The 20,289-nt window shown below is 45.1% G+C and overlaps 1 protein-coding gene across 5 annotated transcripts in view; it reads right to left on the minus strand.

Annotated features, from left to right (window-relative positions):
- DCAF4 (DDB1 and CUL4 associated factor 4) overlaps positions 1-19,878 on the minus strand; it is a 31,315-nt gene extending 11,437 nt beyond the window's left edge. For 2 of the 5 annotated variants that reach the window (XM_068963870.1, XM_068963868.1), the window contains exons 1-4: positions 2,937-3,020; positions 2,352-2,513; positions 1,569-1,644; positions 356-458 (exon numbers count right to left, since the gene is read on the minus strand). In XM_068963870.1, the coding sequence (XP_068819971.1) occupies positions 356-458; positions 1,569-1,644; positions 2,352-2,406 (234 nt within the window). In that variant the 5' untranslated portion in view covers positions 2,407-2,513; positions 2,937-3,020. Of the gene's footprint in view, positions 1-355; positions 459-1,568; positions 1,652-2,351; positions 2,514-2,936; positions 3,035-3,451; positions 3,467-5,169; positions 5,267-19,808 lie in introns of those variants that run through there. The other 3 variants (XM_068963867.1, XM_068963866.1, XM_068963871.1) reach the window with 3 other exon arrangements.
- Between the last annotated feature and the right edge of the window lie 411 nt (positions 19,879-20,289).

Consider the following 20,289-nt stretch of genomic DNA (forward strand, 5'->3'; position numbering starts at 1 on the left):
TGTCTAGCATGGAAAGGATTAGAGGCCCCTGGTCCACCGTGTACTTTCTCACCTGTGTACACAACATACCCACTGGAAAGTTACTTTGTGATGGTTCTCCGTTGGCATGTGTGGACTGTGGCTTTAGTGAATGTCAAGCGACACAGCTGTAGTAGGGGTGATAATGGTTACAGCACAGCCTGTCTCGCCAGCTTGCCATTTGCCACTGGGAGCTGCTTGTTAGAACCGTAATACCTGATTTCAAGGCTAGTGGCTTCTATGCAGTCAGGCTTGATGGAAACCAAAGCGAAGCCAAGAATGGTCCAGGGGACGGCCACTACACCCCGGCACCCGGGGATGGCTCCCTTGCACTCACCATTATCAGGTTAAACTGGTCACTTGCCAAAGCGGAGGGATCTGAGCTCTGAATCTGGACCTTTTTCCTCTGCATGCAGCTCACTCGCAGCTCATGTGCTAAACTGCAGAGGAGAAAGAGAGCAGCATGGGAGGGCAGACGCCGCACCTAAGTATCCACGAAGAAGACGCAGGGCTTCTGCTCTGTCCCCGACCCAGAAGACCATCTTTGTGGGTCAGTTCTCTCTCTGTGTTAAATCTCAGCAGCGGAGCCGAGCAAGGCCCCAAGGAAGCTCGATATAAGAATCTTAGGAAAACGACAGCAAAGAAATGGGTGGCTCACTCATGGTGTCAAAGAAGGTCACACTGGAAAGATTGGTTTTGGATCCTCTAGCGCAACTCTTTCTCTTAGGATGAACAGCATGTGACCGAACGGAACAACCTGCTGCGGGGCACACAGTTCATGTGCAGCCGCCCATCCGATGGGCTCCTTTCCTCTTCACCAAGGACTGAGCATGTCTTCGGGTGAAGAACTAGACCTTTAACTCTTTCCCCAGCTGCCCTGGCTGATACTGCCTGTAGGGCCGGCCTCCCCTGGAGGGGGCCTCCCCAAGGGAGCCACCCACACTCATGTTGTTTCTTCTCGCCCCACTGTAGCAGGAAGAAGCAGAATGCAAGGGCTAGGAGCTCAGGCTTGGGAGTCAGATAGATGGTCGGTCCCCCTTCTACCTTTACCCTGAACAAATCACTCCACTGAGTCTCAGTCTCTTCTTTTGGAAGCCGGGGGAAGGGTCAACCTACCTCACGGGTCTTTAGCTAGAACTGTAGACATCACAAGTGTTTGAAATTTAGTACATACCCATTTAACGTGCCATTTTTGCTGACAACTCGTTAGAAGGAGAAAAGGAGGCAGAAGTCTGATGGGATGAAGTTAAAGGACCTTCTACTTAACTAGAAACAACTACAGGTAATGAAGAGGAAACACCTTGAGAAATTCCTGCCCAGTTTCTCTGCCTAGAGGCATTCCCCGCTTTCCCTGGCTCTAGAGGGAAGGTGACGATCACAGGGCTGACTTCAGCAGCAGAAGGCAAGCTGCGGGCTGGAGCACCTCCACTGTGAAGGCGCCTCAAAGAGCAGATACGTGCGCTATGCTGACTTAATTCTTGGACCATGGAAATAAAAAAATAGGAAAAGAACACTGATGAAGAAAACATAACCATGAGGCATTGTCTTACCGGCAGTAACTGGTGGCGTTGAGAAAACCCAGCTTGCTTTTCTGGAGTAAGGAAGATGTATTAAATCCCAACCTGGCTATTTTCTAAATTAAAGAGAGAAAGGTGTGATGAAGTTTTCTGTTATTGTATAATGGATTCTATTTTTAGGATGCAATGAAGAAACAGGTACTAAGTTGACAGAAATTACACACATAAAAATCTGATCTTCTCTCCTTGGAAAGAGGAAAAGCCTATCACAACAAAGTATGTGAGAGCTGCAAAGTCTGCTCAGCACCCCTCTCTCCAAGGCCCCGTCAACTTAAATCTGATACGAGGCCACTGAGCTGGCAAGTGCAGGAGAGGCCCTGGCCACTCAGGTCTGCATCGTGCTTTCCATCTGAGCTACAGTGACTGTGGGGCCCGGATTTTCCATTCCACTGCTCCCGTGATCGCTGAGATATCCTGGCACCTCAGCCCCAGAAGGGATCCTGGAAACCCTCCTATCCAAACCACACGTTCTGGTTTTCCATTGAAAATATACAGTCACAGAGGCTGTATCGGGTTGCTAACCAAGAACCTCCGGGGGAGGAACAGAGTGTCAGGATTACTGATGAAATCCAGCGAATGAGAAAAGGCGGCGGTGGTGGGAGGAGTACCTTGCCTGTTCCTATTCTCTTCATCAGGTTCCCTTCAGGAAAGTGTGCTACGCCGAGTCTTACGGGGGGTGTTTCACTGGCCCCTCCTTGCGGCAGTGGGTGGACGCTGGCAGGAGTGGAGGGGGCGGGCCAGCCCCTGGGGCGGCACCTACCTTTCCCTGCTGCTTCTCTTCCTCCAGCAGCTTCAGCCTCTTGCGCTCCATTTCCTTCTGCCGGATACTCTCCTTTGTGAGCGGGTTGCAGTTGTTATGGCCAGGCAGCAAGCGGAAGTAGCGCTTCTTTTCAGGATCGAAGTAATAACCTGGTAGATCTTACGTCAAAAGAAATAATGTTCAACTTAAAACTCCATGAACTTAGCCACCCAATGAGGAGCCCAGGGGCCTGTCCACCACCCCTCCCATTGCTGGTCCTTCCCAAGGGACAGCAGGTGGATGAGCATTGCCAGTCACCCCCCTGGGCCCGACTTCAGCCCTGCAGGGAGCCGTTTGCCTCAGGATCTCGCTTCTTAACACACACAGCTCCTCCCTTGAGTGTTTCAACTTGCTCCCAGGATTTGCTCCGGGTCAGGAACGGGCTAATGACACACCTAGAGTGTACCACATACGAGTGAAGACACACAGGGCTGAGGAGAAGGATGGTCAGACCAGACAGAACCAGATGACAAGGGATGACTAGGTTTCACCTTTCCCCGCAGGCAGGCCCCAGAGGAGCCCTGTCCGGCAGGTGGCCTTACCTGGCACAGAAGAGTTGCCAGCTGTGCTGGAGGTCGAGGGGGCCTCACCATGGCCATCGCTGGAACCCTGCGGGCTCTGCTGCGCCCCTGCGTCATTCCTGTTGACACACAGAGTAACTTGCAGCCAGTGAGTCCCAGTCATTCTGACCGTGGGGTCCTGCAGTTCCATAGCCTTCACATTCCCAACCCTTGATTACTTGGGAAGCACTGACCCTTCTCTTCCTTGGAAGCAATTTACCTACTGCCAATATACCAAAGTCAGGGCAAGGTTTCGGTTTCTCAGCCTTTACAGGATGCAGGTCACAGTAATTCCCCTTTTGCATCTCCTCCTTTGAGCATTTTCTGAGGTCTTTTGGAATTTTCCGGATGAAAATGAGAACAGAACTCTTGGCCAATAAGAATTTTACCAACTGGGCTCATCTGTCAGCTCAAGAGGAGCTACAAGGCCAGGTGAATTCCAGTCTTTACTGGATTCAGCAGTACAAAAAATTTACATTTTACTTGGCTACCCATGCCTACAGTTGGAGAAACTGAGGTTCGGGCACAGAGGTGATTTCCTCAACAACACTGGGACAGAGCCATGGTTTAAAGACTCATTCTGCAAAGCTACAAGCAGCTCCTGTGGCAATTATAGGCTGAAGGATATAATTACAGAACGAAAGACCTAACTTTAGAATTCTGATGAAGTCCAAAATTATGAACTTCCCCTGCCCTCTATAGCACTGAAAGGAATACAAACTGCAAAAAAAGCTTAAAAAAAAAATCGAATAACTTTGTTTTTGCCTATAAATACTAATATGTACAGTTTCAGAGAATATTACTTATTCTCCCTTTTTATGGCCCAGAGCTTCCCAAGGCAGTTCATCTGTTATCAGCAGCAAGAGAGAGAGGGATTAAGTGTCATGACAGATGTCTACATTTCTAGCCCAAGGACTACTGTTCCCTTCTCTCCACGTGGAGCGCAGAGGATTGTTGTCCTGCGTGTTTCCAGGTGACTCTGCCAGGCTGAGTCAAGGTACTCTTCTTACACAGACCATTTCTAGTGCATGTTGTGCTCTTGGGGGAAGGCCTGGGGCCCATGGTTCTCCTTATGCAACGTATCAACACTGGGTACTATCCTGATCTTTCTACAACATGGGTCAAGTCTGGGATTTCAGCTCAGAGTCCCTATTAGCTTGAACCAGGTGAGGCCTGCCCACACGGAAGGCCTGCTCAGAGCCAGGCATCCTCATGGGGCTTTACATACACTACTGTGACCCTCGCAAGAGCAGCACTGTATAAGAGGAGTGACTCAGGGTGATCAAGTAGCTTGCCCGATTTCACACGGGAAAAACGCAGAGCGTCAAACCCAGACCTCCTAATTCTAAAGCCCTTGTTCCTTCCACAAAAATGTGATGCCTTTTTAAAACTTAAATTTTAGTTTTTTATTCGTTGAGTTAATCTATTCTAGAGACGCATACTGGCATTCGACAGCTTCTGATTCTATAATTAGAAACTTGACCATTTTAAAAGGAGATCTGGAGAGTTGGAAGGGTTCTGAAATTGGCATATAGGTCTCCTTTGGTGAGGAATGGGCTGTAGAGACCTCCTAGGGCCAGAAGTCCGGTCAGCAGCCCTGAACTGTGAGGAGGCATCCTCTCCTGGGGTGGGGTGGGGTGAATCATGTCCTGAGACTAGACTGTTTGTACTTCATTCATGCAGAAAACAAGTGTGGAAGATGTTTATTATAGGGATTCCACCTAAGTATACGCTGTTTTATTTTCTAAGCTGTGTGGTAGGTACATGATATTCACTGTATTATTCTTTATACCTTTCTGTGTTTATTAAATATTAGCTATTATATATTACATAGCCTTACTTGGGATTTAGGCTGAGTTAATGAAATTAGGTTTCCAGAAAGCTATTTTCAAGGCTGAAAAAAAAAGAGAGAGGAAAAAGGCCCCCAAAATGGAGAAATAGCTCCTTAGTTATACCAGACAATGTTTACTCTAAGCCTGTGGCTAGGGCTCTGGCCCCAAGTCACGGTCACACGGAAGAGAAAGATGAGTGTGGCCATTTTCTCACTACTCCAAGTGTGGCAGGTGGGCTGGTGCACAGCAGAGACACCCCGTGGAGGCGTGAGAGACGTGCAGACTAGCCAGCCCCACCTCAGATGCCGCATTTGGTTGAGACCCTTAGGGAGTCCCACACGTGTGAGGGTGCTGGCGATGCGAGGCAGACACACAGCACTTGCCTCTCGTTAGAACCGTGCCGCCAGAACCACGCGCGGTGTCGCTGGCCCCTTCTCCTGTGTCTTCTACTCTGCCAGCTGCTTTTATGCATTTCAGCTCCTAAAAGATAGAAAGAAGGCACAAAAAGAAATTACATGCAAACTCACGTGTGCACATCTTGCTCTTCTGTTTGCTTTTGACAGTTCCGTTCCTTCACAAACAGAACTAGGCAAACGGATGGCCCCAACCTGAGTTATCATGAAAGCCGCCACCAAGCCTTACCTAGAGAAGGACTGCCACAAGGTAGACACATGGATAAAAAACCCAGCGCGCCCGCAGCCACTCTCTGCAGCCCTCTTACCTCACAACAGACACCTGGCCTGCCAACCCGCCAACCTCCACTCCCCGGGTCACCGTGTGACGTGGGGACTCTCACAATTACTTTTCGACTGAGGTCTGAGCCTGCCATGAGAACCTTCTTCGGCTAGTCTTCTTTTCCTTACCAGATTAACGCTAGAGCTATATAATAATTATTCTTTCAATCCACACACATCCCTGATTCATACAGAACAGTAGTGAACACTTTCTCTTCCTCAGTATCGAGCAGGAAAAACTGTGAACAAATTAAATGGGGCCAGTGCCTGTGACATCTCGACGTGCTTCAGAGACTGTTTCAGCTTCCTGAAGTACATTAACTGTTAAAGGCAGCGGTGTGCATCTGCATTTGTTGAAATGATGACACTGATGTTGCCATAACTATTTCAAGTGGCTTTTTCAAATCTTACCTTGTATAGCCTGAATTCATCACTTTGTTGTCAAAATGTCACAAGTTTTAACATTGGGAATCACACTAGGAATTCTTAAGAGACTGAACTATAGTATGGAGGCCGGTTGCTGCCCAGATTCATGCTTTCCCAACAGCTGGTTGGGATTCCTTCCCCACTCACTGGAGACACCATGACATCCGACTGAATGTACTTTATAAATGTATTTAAATGCCATGACAAAAATTGGAAAAATATTTCTAGGGCTGAAATACAATCAAAGAACAGATTAGAAAATCTACTTGCCTTGGTACAGGAGACAGGAATCCAGACCATCCCCAAGAAAAAGAAATGCAAAGAAGCAAAATGGCTGTCTGAGGAGGCCTTACAAATAGCTGTGAAAAGAAGAGAAGCGAAAAGCAAAGGAGAAAAGGAAAGATATACCCATTTGAATGCAGAGTTCCAAAGAAGAGCAAGGAGAAATAAGAAAGCCTTCCTCAGCGATCAATGCAAAGAAATAGAGGAAGACAACAGAATGGGAAAGACTAGAGATCTCTTCAAGAAAATAGAGATACCAAGAGAACATTTCATGCAAAGATGGGGTCAATAAAGAAGCAGAAGATATTAAGAAGAGATGGGAAGAATACACAGAAGAACTGAACAAAAAAGATCTTCATGACCCAGATAATCACGATGGCGTGATCATTCACCTAGAGCCAGACATCCTGGAATGTGAAGTCAAGTGGGCCTTAACAAGCATCACTACGAACAAAGCTAGCGGAGGTGATGGAATTCCAGTTGAGCTATTTCAAATCCTAAAAGATGATGCTGTGAAAGTGCTGCACTCAATATGCCAGCAAATTTGGAAAACCCAGCAGTGACCACAGGACTGGAAAAGGTCAGTTTTCATTCCAATCCCAAAGAAAGGCAATGCCAAAAAATGTTCAAACTACTGCACAATTGTACTCATCTCACACGCTAGTAAAGTAATGCTCAAAATTCTCCAAGCCAGGCTTCAGCAATATGTGAACCGTGAACTTCCAAATGTTCAAGCTGGTTTCAGAAAAGACAGAGGAACCAGAGATCAAATTGCCAACATCTGTTGGATCATGGAAAAATCAAGAGTTCCAGAAAAACATCTATTTCTGCTTTATTGACTATGCCAAAGCCTTTGACTGTGTGGATCACAAGAAACTGTGGAAAATTCTCAAAGAGATGGAAATACCAGACCACCTGACCTGCCTCTTGAGAAACCTGTATGGCAGGTCAGGAAGCAACAGTTAGAACTGGACATGGAACAACAGACTGGTTCCGAATAGGAAAAGGAGTACATCAAGGCTGTATATTGTCACCCTGCTTATTTAACTTATATGCAGAGTACATCATGAGAAACGCTGGGCTGGAGGAAGCACAAGCTGGAATCAAGATTGCTGGGAGAAATATCAATCACCTCAGATATGCAGATGACACCACCCTTATGGCAGAAAGTGAAGAAGAATTAAAAAGCCTCTTGATGAAAGTGAAAGAGGAGAGTGAAAAAGTTGGCTTAAAGCTCAACATTCAAAAAACTAAGATCATGGCATCTGGTCCCATCACTTCATGGCAAATAGATGGGAAACAGTGGGAACAGTAGCTGACTTTATTTTTCTAGGCTCCAAAATCACTGCAGAAGGTGACTGCAGCCATGAAATTAAAAGACATTTACTCCTTGGAAGCAAAGTTATGACCAACCTAGACAGTATATTTAAAAGCAGAGACATTACTTTGTCAACAAAGGTCCATCTAGTCAAGGCCATGGTTTTTCTAGTAGCTGTGTATGGATGTGAGAGTTGGGCTATAAAGAAAGCTGAGCGCTGAAGAATTGATGCTTTTGAACTGTGGTGTTGGAGAAGATTCTTGAGAGTCCCTTGGACTGCAAGGAGATCCAACCAGTCCATCCTAAAGGAGATCAGTCCTGGGTGTTCATTGGAAGGGCTGATGCTGAAGCTGAAACTCTAATATACTTTGGCCACCTGATGCGAAGAACTGACTCATCTGAAAAGACCTTGATGCTGGGAAAGATTGAGGGCAGGAGGAGAAGGGGACAACAGAGGATGAGATGGTTGGATGGCATCACCAACTCAATGCACATGGGTTTGGGTAGACTCTGGCAGTTGGTGATGGACAGGGAGGACTGGTGTGCTGCAGTTCATGGGATCACAAAGAGTCGGACATGACTGACAGACTGAACTGAACTGAACTTGCCTTTATTCCCCAACTTCTACTTTTGAGTAGGGAACGCCAGCCTGTTAGCATCAAACAGAGCACTGAAAGTCCAGACCTATGTTCCAGAATTCACTGTTTATCCAAAGACTCTGTGTCAACCTATGATTGTGAGTTGGGGTTAATTCGATACAAATGAACAAAAATTAAGTGAGTATCTTACTTAAACATTTCATGAATTCTGTAACAAAGTACTTGATTTGCTTCCTTTCAAAGTCAGTCTGCTTCCCACAGAGTCACTGCACAATTTGGGTTAGTTTAACCAGCCACTCTCTAGTCCTGTGCCAGAAAGCATATGCACCGCTAAAGCACCTCATCCAGCCACGCCCACTTAGAGCCGTCATAAATGTTTCACTTTCATCCTCTGCCGGGACATCATAAACTGACCTTGTTTTATTTACTCCTAGTTTGGTTCACTGCTGACAATACGGAGCATTGTCACTCTCCTAAAATCCTTTCCACTTCCTTCTAGTCACCATTAGTACATAGCACAGCTCCCTACTTCACCCAGAAGACGGACGTTGCCAGCATGAATACCCCAACTTCTTTCTCATCCCCTGCACAAATGTCTGCCTTTACTAAGTCTTATCATCTTCTCTCCTGTCTAGGAGAAACACGTGTCCCTGTGCCTTTTCCAGGCCAACCCTCCTGACAGTTTCCTTCTCAAACTCTGCCGACATCTGTTCTCATCTGTTTAATCAATTTCCCACTTTCCTTATCTCAGCTTATAAACACGCTCTGGCTTTTCATTTGTAGGTGCTCCACCTCCAATCCAAAAGGAACAAAAGTGTTCTGGAAGCACAATCTGTATGTACACACCCTACTTTTTATTTTCCAATCATTCCTCAATGCAGTCAGGCCTCCTCTATCCTCACCCTTCTGCTAAAATGCTCTTACTGAGGTGTTGACTAATGATCACCTACCTGCCGATGTTAGTGGTCTCTCTTTAGTCCTGAATCTCACGACATGTGACACCACAAAGCTTCATGCTTCTCGAGGTTCCTGGAATAGCTTTCTCTTGGTTCTCCCCTGACTTGTCAAGTTCATCCTTCTCTCATTCCTCAACATTCTATCCCAGATTCTCTTGATTCCATACTTAATACCATCTCACCTACAAACACAGTTTCACCTCTATCCTAGCATCCCTCTAGAGTAGGGGTCCCCAGTCTCCAGGCCTCCAGACCGGTACCTCCTGTCAGATCAGCAGTGTCATTAGATAAGAAACAAAGAGCACATTGAACGAAACGTGCTTGAATCATCCTGAAACCATCCCCCCATGGAAAAACTGTCTTCCATGAAACTGGTCTCTGGTGCCAAAAAGCTTGGGGGCCGCTGCTCCAGAGCATCTAGTTTGGATTAAAAGGCCACCTCCTGTCTACTTCTACATGTAGCAGATTCAACATGTTCCAAAGAGCTCATCATCTCTCTCTAGTTTCCTAGCCTGCTCTCTTACCTATCTGTTATTTCCCTTCTCTGAAATTCCACCAGTGCTTCACCCCATCCAAAAATATAATTTTATTAGTTTTCCTCAGTAACCACTTTAATGGCTCCTGAATTTAGATCACTTATCTTAAGCCTCAGACAAAAAAAGTTGTATTTATTTTTAAAAAAAAGTTAAAAGATTATCATTATTACCAACTCAATAAAAAGATAATGTTGAGTCAAAGGCTTCAGATCACCCAGCGGAGGCAGGCCACCGGCCCACCAGCAACCCTGTCCTCAACAGAGCACTGCACAATCACAAGGACATAGGAAATAAAAAGGAAATGGCAGCTGCTGGTTTTGGCTGAAGACAGTACTTCTAAACTACCAACTCACACAAACACAGGTTCAGGCAATGCACCAGAATAAGGGAGGCTGACAAGATCAAGCTGAAGTCATTTTTTAAAAGTCATAACAAATAGATGTTGACCAAACACGGAGAAGAATTAAGAGTGGGATGAAACGGTATCTTTCTGTACTTTTAAGAAGTCTATTTCAGGAGTGGGGAGTGTGTCTTCCCCAAATGCAAACATAGTTAAATCTCAATAACCACTTTATGGACCAGGTTTGCACCTATCCCTCTGCATGGAACTCTATACTCTCACCTCCCACCATTAGATGTGATGTGAATTCTTTAAGACAAAAATCCTGCTTTGTTCTTTTTGCTATTCCTGGCACTCAGTAGTCGGCTCTTGGTAAATGTTCACTGAGCTAAAACCAACTGACCAACAACCAGCCAACCAACCAACCAGCCAACTCTGCAGCTATTTTAAATCCCAAGTAGCTTCCTTCTGCTCTGGGTATTTTCATTTGATATTCAACATACATTACAAAGTGCCCACTCACGTCAGGCACCAGGCATGGAGGGGCAGGCAGAGATACATTGTGCTTCCCATTCTCAAGGGACTCGGTGCTTACAGGGAAGATGAATGCATGAACCGATTCCTGCAGCATCTTCAGGGTGATGACAGGTCTCTCCAGGTGCAGTAGGGGAGAAGGCAGTGATGGCTTGGAGTGGAAGAGCCAGAGGGGAGAGTGAATTTGAACCTAGTGCATCAGGCAAGGTGGCAATGTGAGGAGTCTGTGAGCACTTTTTGGGGTGGCCAGAGGCTAAAGTACAAGGGGTTGGGAGACTGGGCTAGAGGCAAGCAGGGTCAGACACTGAGGTCCCTGGGTGCTGGGTGAGTAACATTAGACCTGTATTTTAGAAAGGGCATTTTAGAGGCAGTGGTGGAGGGAATAAGTTGGAAGTTAAGGGTTGCTGCAGCAACTCAGGTTAGATGAACCCACCAACATGGAAGTGATAGTGATACCTGGGATAGAGAACCCTGAAGTTAGAAAGATGTAGAAGGTAAATTTCACGGGAGAGGTGGGCAGAGGGCAGCTGAAAACTGACAAGTGAATAACTGGTAGTGTTCTGACCTGAGAGTCCAAGAATAAAGAAGGAAGGGTGGTTTGGGGAACAAAGTCTGACTGTGAACAAGCCAATCTCAAGATCTGTTAAAATGGGCCTGGGAATCCAGAGGGGAAATGAGGTGAAAGATGTAGATTTGAAAGTCATCAGCACACGGTAACAGATTGAGACGAATGTGGCTCAAGCCAAATATACAGTGAGGATTAAAATTCAAAATTAGAGACAATTTTATTGGACAGTAACATGAAGTCAGCACAATCAGTTTTTAGATTGGTGTTTCTCTACCAAGGACAATTTCACCCACCAGGGGACATCTGGCAATTTCCAGGGACATTTTTGTTTGTCACAGCTTGGGGGTGGGGAGGGGTGGGCTGCTCTGGCATCTAGTGGGTAGAAGCCTGGAATGCTGCTAACCATCCCGTAGTACAGGACAGTCCCTTACAACAAATTATCCAGCTCCAAATAGTGCTGAGGTTTAGAAACCCTGCTCCAAAAGGAAGTGGTCAATAACAATTTTGTTGGGGATGAAATGCTGGCTCTCAGCTCCTTGGGAGCCACTCTGCCAAGCACAGACATTAAATATGTGTTGTGGCAGGCTGAGCTTGGCTTTGCCTTTTAGAGCATCTTTCAAGCACTTAAAGGAATAAAGAATAATAATTTGTAAGAGACCATTATTCTAGAAAGATAATGTTAATCTCAAACAAATAAAGAAACATGAATTTACTTTTCAGAAAATGTCTGAGCAACACTTATCAAGTAATTTAAATGTACATGCCTTCTTCTGGGAATTGATCCTAAGAAAATAATCCAAAAGACTGTAAGAATTATATGCAAGACATTTACTACAACTTTCCAACTCACTTTATGAAGCTAGTAGTCCTCTGTTGCCAAAACCAGACAAAGACATCACAAGACAAGAAAACTACAGATCAACCTACTTTATAAACACAGATTCTTCCTCAACCATATGCTAGCAAACCAAATCTAGGTTCAACATTAAAAAAAAAAAATCAGTGCAAGACACCATATTAACAGAATAAATGAGAAAAAACAAACAAAAACCCATGTGATTATCTCAACAGATGCAAAAAAACACTGGACAAAATCCAACGTCCTGCTGGACTTGCCTGGTGGTCCAGTGGTTAAGAACCTGCCTGACAAAGCAGGGGACATGGGTTTGATCCCTGGTCCAGGAAGATCCCACATGCTGTGGGGCAACTAAACCTGCGTACTGCAACTGCTGAAGCTTGTGTCCTCTGGGGTCTGGGCCACTGAAACGAGAAGTCTGCACACCACAACTAGAGAAAGCCTGGCCTACAGAGATGAAGATCCAGCGCAATCAAAAATAAATAAAATTGAAAAACAAAACAGTTCTTATCTTAAAAAAAAAAAATCCAATATCCTGTCATGACAAAACTAGGCACTGAAGGTAACTTCCCCACCTTGAGAAAGGGCATGAACAACCCCCCCACAGCTAGCATCATAATGGGAAAAGACCACAAGCTTTTCTCCTAAGATCAGGAACAAGACAAGGATGTCTGTTCTTATCATTTCCATTTAACACTGTCCTGAAAGTTCTAGCCAGGAACAATTAGGCAAGAAAAAGAAATAAAAAGAATCCAAACAGGAAAGGAAGAAGTAAAACTATTTATATCTGTAGATGACATGATGTTATCCATAAAGAAAATCCTAAAAAAAAAAAAAGAAAATCCTAAAGAATTCACATAAACACATATGCACAAAAACTATTGGAGCTAAGAAATGAGTTAAGCAAGACTGAAGGATGCAAAATCACTGTACTTCTATACATGAGCGGTGAATCATCTGAAAATGAAATGAATACAAATCCATTTACAATAAGCATCAAAAAGAATAAAGTACTTAGCAATAAATTTAATGAGTGCACAACTCCATACATTGAAACTACAAGACACTGTTGAAAGAAATTAAGTGAAAGTGAAGCTGCTCAGTCGTGTCCGACTCTTTGCAGTTGCTCAGTCGTGTCCAACTCTTCGCGACCCCATGGACTATATCCTACCAGGCTCCTCTGTCCATGAAATTTTCCAGGCAAAAATGAAATGAATACAAATCCATTTACGATAGCATCAAAAAGAATAAAGTACTTAGCGATAAATTTAATGACTGCACAACTCCATACATTGAAACTACAAGACACTGTTGAAAGAAATTAAGTGAAAGTGAAGCTGCTCAGTCGTGTCCGACTCTTCGCAGTTGCTCAGTCGTGTCCAACTCTTTGCGACCCCATGGACTATATCCTACCAGGCTCCTCTGTCCATGAAATTTTCCAGGCAAAAATGAAATGAATACAAATCCATTTACGATAGCATCAAAAAGAATAAAGTACTTAGCGATAAATTTAACAAGTGCACAACTCCATGCATTGAAACTACAAGACATTGTTGAAAGAAATTAACGAGGACCTAAATAAATGAGAAGACAACCATGTCACGGATTGGAAGACTTAAGATGGTCTACAAACTGATGTACAGATTTAACATACCGCTATCAAAATTCCAATTGCCATCTTTGGAGAAGTTACTAAGTTGATCCTGAAATTCATATGGAAATGTAAGGGACATAGAAGAGTGAAAATAATCTTGAAAGAGAGCAAAGTGGAGGACTCACACTTCCCAATTTCAGTGCTACAGTAATCAAGACACCGGTACTGGCACAAGAACAGCGACATAAATCAATGGAGTAGAACTGAGAAAGAAAGAAATCCAGAAATAGATACATAAATACATATATTTATGGATGTATAAATATGTATATCCATATGTTTATGGATGAAATAATATCCAGAAATAAATCCATATATTTATGCCTATTAATTTTTTAAAGAAAATTATTTATCTATTTCTTTGTAGCTGTGCTGGGTCTTTGCTGCTGAGCGTGGGCTTTCCTCTAGTTGCCTCAAGTGGGGGCTACTCTCTAGTTGCAGAGCATGGGATTCTCACTGTGGTGGCTTCTCTTGTTGCAGACCACAGGCTGTAGGGCACATGGACTTTAGGAGCTGTGGCTCGTGGACTCAGTAGCTGTGGCACCCATGCTTAGCTGCCCCACAGCATGTGGAATCCTCCTGGACCAGGGATTGAACCCGTGTACCCCACACTGGCAGGTGGATTCCCAACTATTGGACCGCCACGGAAGTCCTGACAATTGATTTTTGACGAAGGGGCCAAGACCGTATGGGGGTGGGAGGCGGTGGCAGATAAAGAAAAACCTTTCAACTGCCCAGAGCTCTGGATATTCACCTGCAGAAGAATGAATCTGATTCCTATTTCACACCACATATCAAATTAACTTGAATGGGTCTAAGCTCTCGATCTATAAAACTTTTGGAAGAAAACAAAGGTATAAACCATCATTAACTTTGAACAAGCAACACTTTCTTAAGTATGACGCCCAAAGCACAAGGAAAAATAGCTTAACTAGACTTCATTGAAAGTAAAAACTTTTGTGCTAAGAACACTATCAAGAAAGTAAAAAGACAACGCACAGAATGGGAGAAGGTATTTTTAAATCATGTATTTGATAAGGATCTAGTATCCAGAATATATATACAACTCAATAAGAAAAAAATAACTCAATTAAAAATAAGGAAAAAAATATGAAGATGATTCTTCAAACATATACCACTTAGAAATGTGGTAAACAGCCTCTTAGAACATGAAAAGATGCTCAGCATCATGAGTCACTGTGCTGTGTGATTAGTCACTCAGTCAAGTAAGACTCTGCGATCCCATAGGACTGTAGCCCGCCAGAAGCCTCTGTCCATGGGGATTCTCCAGGCAAGAATACTGGAGTGGGATGCCATGCCCTCCTCCAGGGGATCTTCCCAACCCAGGGATCGAACCCAGGTCTCCTGCATTGCAGGCAGATTCTTTACCAGCTGAGCCAATGTCCGACTCTTTGCAACCCCAAGGACTGTAGCCCACCAAGCTCCTTGGTCCATGGGATTTTCCAGGCATGAATACTGGAGTGGGTTGCCATTCCCTTCTCCAGGGGATCTTCCTGACCCAGGGATCGAACCCAGGCCTCCTGCATTGTAAGAAGATGCTTTACTGTCTGAGCTACCAGGGAAGCCCCCTCATTAGTCATTACGTAGATGCAGATCAAAACCACAGTAAGATACCACTTTCTCTCTCTCAGGATGGCTATAAAAAAAGAAAAAGAAAAGTACTGGTGAAGATGTGAAGAAACTTCTGGTGGGAATGTGAAACACTGCAGTCACTATGGAAAATAGTTTGGCAATTCCTCAAAAGATTCCATACAGAGTTACCATATGACTTAACAAAATCCAGCAGAAATGAAAATATATGGCCATATGAAGATCTGGACAGTAATGTTCATAGCAGTATTATTCATAATTGCCCCAAAGTATAAATAATAAAAGTTTCTATCAACTGATGAATCAGTAAAAAATATAGCACATCCATACAACAGACTGTTATTCAGGCATAAAAAAATATACTATTGACGGAAACTACATCATGGATGAACCTTGAAAATACTATGCTAAGTGAAAGAAGTGGGACACAAAAAGCTACATACTGTGTGATTTATTTGACGTATATGAAATCTTCAAAACAGGCACAGAGAGGCAGAAAGAGAGAAGTGGTTTTTCAGGGGCTGAAGAAGGAGGGGTACAGAGAATGGGGAACATCAAGGCCCAGGTCCTCTTTTTTTTTTTAAAGCTTCCTGAAAGCCTATTTTTCTGTTATGAATAACTGCTTTTTCCAGTTATCCCCAGATGAGTTGATAAAGTCTCTGATTAAACTGTTGTATGCTTCCAAGAATAAGAGTAACTATTACATCTTTTTATTATCTAGGTGGCAGCTTTGGAAAATTTTTATTGAATTTTAAATGATTTATGATGTTCCATGTGTTCTTGTTTATGTTTTCTTAGGCAACATTCCATCAAATTACTAGCACCATAAATAATACTTGAGTATGACAGCAGTTAAAAAATGTTTTAAATTGACTTATAATGTGTTAATTTCTGCTGAACAGAAAAGTGATTTAGTTATACACACACACACACATTCTTTTTTAAAGTATTCATTTCCAATACGGTTTATCACAGGATATTGAACACAGTTCTCTGTTCTGTGCAGAAGGACCGTGTTTATCCATCCATTCTGCATGTAATAGCTCACATCTGAGAGCCTTAACCTCCCACTCCACCCCTCCAACCCGCCTCCCCCTTAGCAACCACAAGCCTGTTCTCTATGAGCATGACAGCACTTTTACTTGTTTTAAAGTCAGAATCAAACTGAATAGGACTTTAAACTAAAATGTATGCATTGTGCATTTGTGAAACATGGATATACTGGTATCATATTTCCTTTATTCTACTTGATTATACACTTGTTGAAAGGTAAATTTACAGATCAAATGATGGAACTTAATGATTCAGTGAAAGTTTTTTTTCCTCTTTTTTAAAAAGAAAACTTGTCTTTTTAGTTAAAGCTTCATGGAACAGAATTTATATTTAATCAGAATGACTAGACAGGATCCTTTTGGGAAGTCAATCTAAAAGAAGCTAACAGGAATTGGTAGAACTTTTGGGTTTTGATATTTACTTACCACAGTACTCCCAACCAGGCACAGTGCATTAATATGAAATACTTTGAAGCCCATAATTAAAAAAAAAAAAGTGTCAGAGTTATACAAAAAGACCATATATCACTGGGTAGGAAGTTGACTAGGTAGGCAGTGAAATGACTGGGTGTGTAATATTTTTTAAAACCTTCATTTTGGGTCAGCATAAATAATCCTTTAATTTTCCCCCTACTTTCAGCAGCATTCCATTTTGATGTTTAGCAGAGCAAACAAGAATAAAGTTCTATTAATTCAGCAATCCTGAAATCTGAGTCATATTAAGATAAAAATGAAAATGAGATGTGTACCAAGGAAAGTTAGTTTCCTTCTTCTGTAATAACTAATTCATCTTCTTATTGATCCTTAGTCCACAGGTGGACACTTGTCCTGTTCCAGATAGACAGTAAGCTGAGCAATCTCTGAAAAGGACTCTGTGAATGTACCCTTACAATATATGTGAGATGGATAATCGGGTGAATACTTAGAGCTTCTGAAAACCTCAGAGCTTCTCATGAATCTTTTGTATATTTTGGTAGGCAGCAGTGTATACCTCTGAAGCTTCGCTGAGAAAAAGCATTTCAGTAATGATAAATTCTGAAAATACAGTCTTCATTTCCTTTACTTTCTGCTTTTCAGAACTGCCAATCATTTCCTCCAGATGAGGGCTGTACAGCATCCACTGTAGGTCTTTATAACTGGGTTCATTAGGAAATAACACGTCCAGTGGGTGTGTGCTGATATATCCTTTCTACTTCAGGTAGCTGTTTGGCAACTCCATTTCTTGATGATGATGTCACTGTGAGGCCATCGCGTTTCCTTTATGCACTCACTGCTGCGGCGTGCAGACAATCCTGAAGGTCGGCACACGCTTCAGCAGTTTTTCGCCCCCCCACCCCCCCTTCAAAGCTGGGGTCTTTTGTGAGGCTCTCCTGTGGGCAAGTTGGCTCTGACGCGCAGCCTGGCAGTTTACTGCACATGCGCGCCAAAGATTCGCACTGCTCACCAAACAGCTCCTGGTTTGAGCTGCGCAGTTTTCCGGTACCGCTTCCTTCCTCTTCCCCAAGACGCCATTCCAGGCCAGGTGGCCAAATCCTGAAGGTGCAGCCCGGAAAAGGCCGGGCCTGGGAATCTCAGACCTAACCAGGAAGCTTCTCTCCTGGCCTCTGTGCAAGGTGGGCCCAGTCCTGCCAAAATTCAGCACGGGGCCGAGGCTCACTGCCCTGTCCTACGCAGCATGTGACTCGCAGCGGCGTCCTTGAGGAGTGAAGAAAATATCCTGGAATAAGATGGTCACAGGGCTTCCCAGGCAGCGCCAGTGGTAAATAAGCCATCTGCGAATGCAAGAGATCCAAGAGACGCGGGCTTGATCCTTGGTTCTGGAAGATCCCCTGGAGAAGGGCATGGCAACGCACTCCAGGATGCTTACCTGGAGAATCCCATGGGCAGCAGAGCCTGGTGGGCTAGAGTCTACAGGGTCGTACGGAGTCAGACACCGTTTAGCGACTAACGCAGCACGCACACACACAAGATGGTCAGGCGAACTTGGAAATATTGTACAAAACCTGCCGAACGGTGCACTATAAAAAGGCAAATTATATCCAAGTGAAAGTCGCTCAGTCGCGTCCGACTCTTTGCGACCCCATGGACTATACAGACCACAGAATTCTCCAGGTCAGAATACTGGAGTAGGTGGAAGTGAAAGTAAAGTTGCTCAGTCCTGTCCGACTCTTTGCGACCCCAAGGACTATAGCTTACCAGGCTCCTCCGTCCATGGGATTTTCCAGGCAAGATTACTGGAGTGGGTTGCCATTGCCTTCCCATTTTCCAGGAGATCTTCCCAACCCAGGGATCGAATCCAGGTCTTGCGCATTGCAGGTGGCTTCTTTACCAGCTGAGCCACCAGGGAAGCCCAAACAAAAATTTTCCTGCTACAAAAGTACTATGACGTTTATAAATGAGACATATCCTAAATATCCAGCGACAGATGAGTTAAGATTATAGAGGTTACTGGACTGCAGCGTGGGAAACACTACTGCCACTGGCTTGAAAAGCCCACATAAAAATCACCTCTGCAAGGGGCTTGTCATACTTACCCTGCGTAGTATTTAAAACCACCTCACAAAAGAACAAAATCAAGGCTTTGAAGGCTAAATATGGCACCCAGAAAGACACAATGGGGTGGGGGTGGGGGTTGGGGAAGGGATTCTACTCCTGCTGGTCTGCCTCAGGACACCACCTCAACTGCGATCTCCACAATTATTTAAAACTAGAGTTTGGGGTTTTGTAATTTAGTTTCCTCCTGGAACCTGTGGCCTCAGTTTTCTTTCTTTAGAGCTGTTGGATTCAGAGGACAAGGTCTGTGGACCACCCCATGTCCGTCCAGGGGAAAGGGGTGGGGGTAGTCATGGTTTCTAAGGTCAGCTGGGGAGACGACGAGGCTTCTTGGACACCGCGAGTGCTAGCTTCGTCGCTAAGGCACCTCGGTGCGGAGGTTGACTTCGAGAAGTGTAGGTTCATCCCGTGGCCCCACCGCTTGCTAGTGACCTCGAGTAAATGACAATTTCACTAGGGCTCGTTCTGCGTCCGACAGAGGTACTGCCGCCGACCTCATGGGGTTAGTGTGCAGAAAGCTTCGATAATGCTTATAAAGCAGTTGGTAGTGCCTAGCACTGTAGGTGCTTGCCTTAACTGCTATGCTGACCTGTCTGAAAGCCAACCACAATCTGAACTTCCAGGTAAAACCGCCACCAAGAGCCCGCAGTCCAGCCACTGGCAGCTATTGGGTGGCACCTTGACATCACAATTTAGAAAGAACGCTCCATCGGGGCAGACACGGAGCGGCGAAACTCACGGCCTTCCTCTCCCATCTCTATGGCTGTAAATCGAACAGGACGAGCGAGCTCCACGCGCCCACAGACTCCACTTAACCAGAGTTCGCCCGCCCAGCCCCCTACCCACGCCGGGGTCAGGTCGGCGTTCCATGTGTTCGGCTCCTCCTCCCCGCCTCTTTTCTCGGGCCTTGCCCCCCACCTCCTATCTCACCCCGAACTCTATCAGAGAAGCAGCAGCGGCCACCGAAGCGACGCCAAAAGTACTCCAGTCAGCGCAGACTTACTCGATCAGAGGATTTTTTTCCGGCTCTCCCTCGGGCCCAGGGTCCAGAGGTGCCGAGGGCGAAGCGTGGAAGACCCGGAAAGACCGAAGGCTAGCGTCTGCCACTTAGTTGCGTCCACTCTCGCGTTGTCGCAGCGGATAGGGAGATGGCGGCCGCCCCTCCTCTCTCATTGGACGCGTCTTTTGAAGGGCTGTGCCAATAAGGGTGGATCTTAGGGAGGGGGCGGGGTTGGGGTCTCGGCTCCGCCCAGGCCTGGCGAAAATGCAGCGAATCGGCGGCTGTTTTCTTTGGGCTCTGCCCTTTAGGGCGGAGTCATGGGCTCTTGGGGCGGGGCCAATTGTGTTTGGGGCGGAGACAGGCGCGGTTTGGGGCTGGGCTGGGCTGCGCTTGGCCGGGCCGGGCTGGGCCGGAGGCGAGTTGAAAGTCGGCGAACGCCGTGTCTATCTCTTTCTAAGCAGTGGCTACCCCACCTAGCATCGGG

Source organism: Capricornis sumatraensis, chromosome 2 (genome assembly GCF_032405125.1).
Source record: "Capricornis sumatraensis isolate serow.1 chromosome 2, serow.2, whole genome shotgun sequence".
NCBI lineage: Eukaryota > Metazoa > Chordata > Mammalia > Artiodactyla > Bovidae > Capricornis > Capricornis sumatraensis.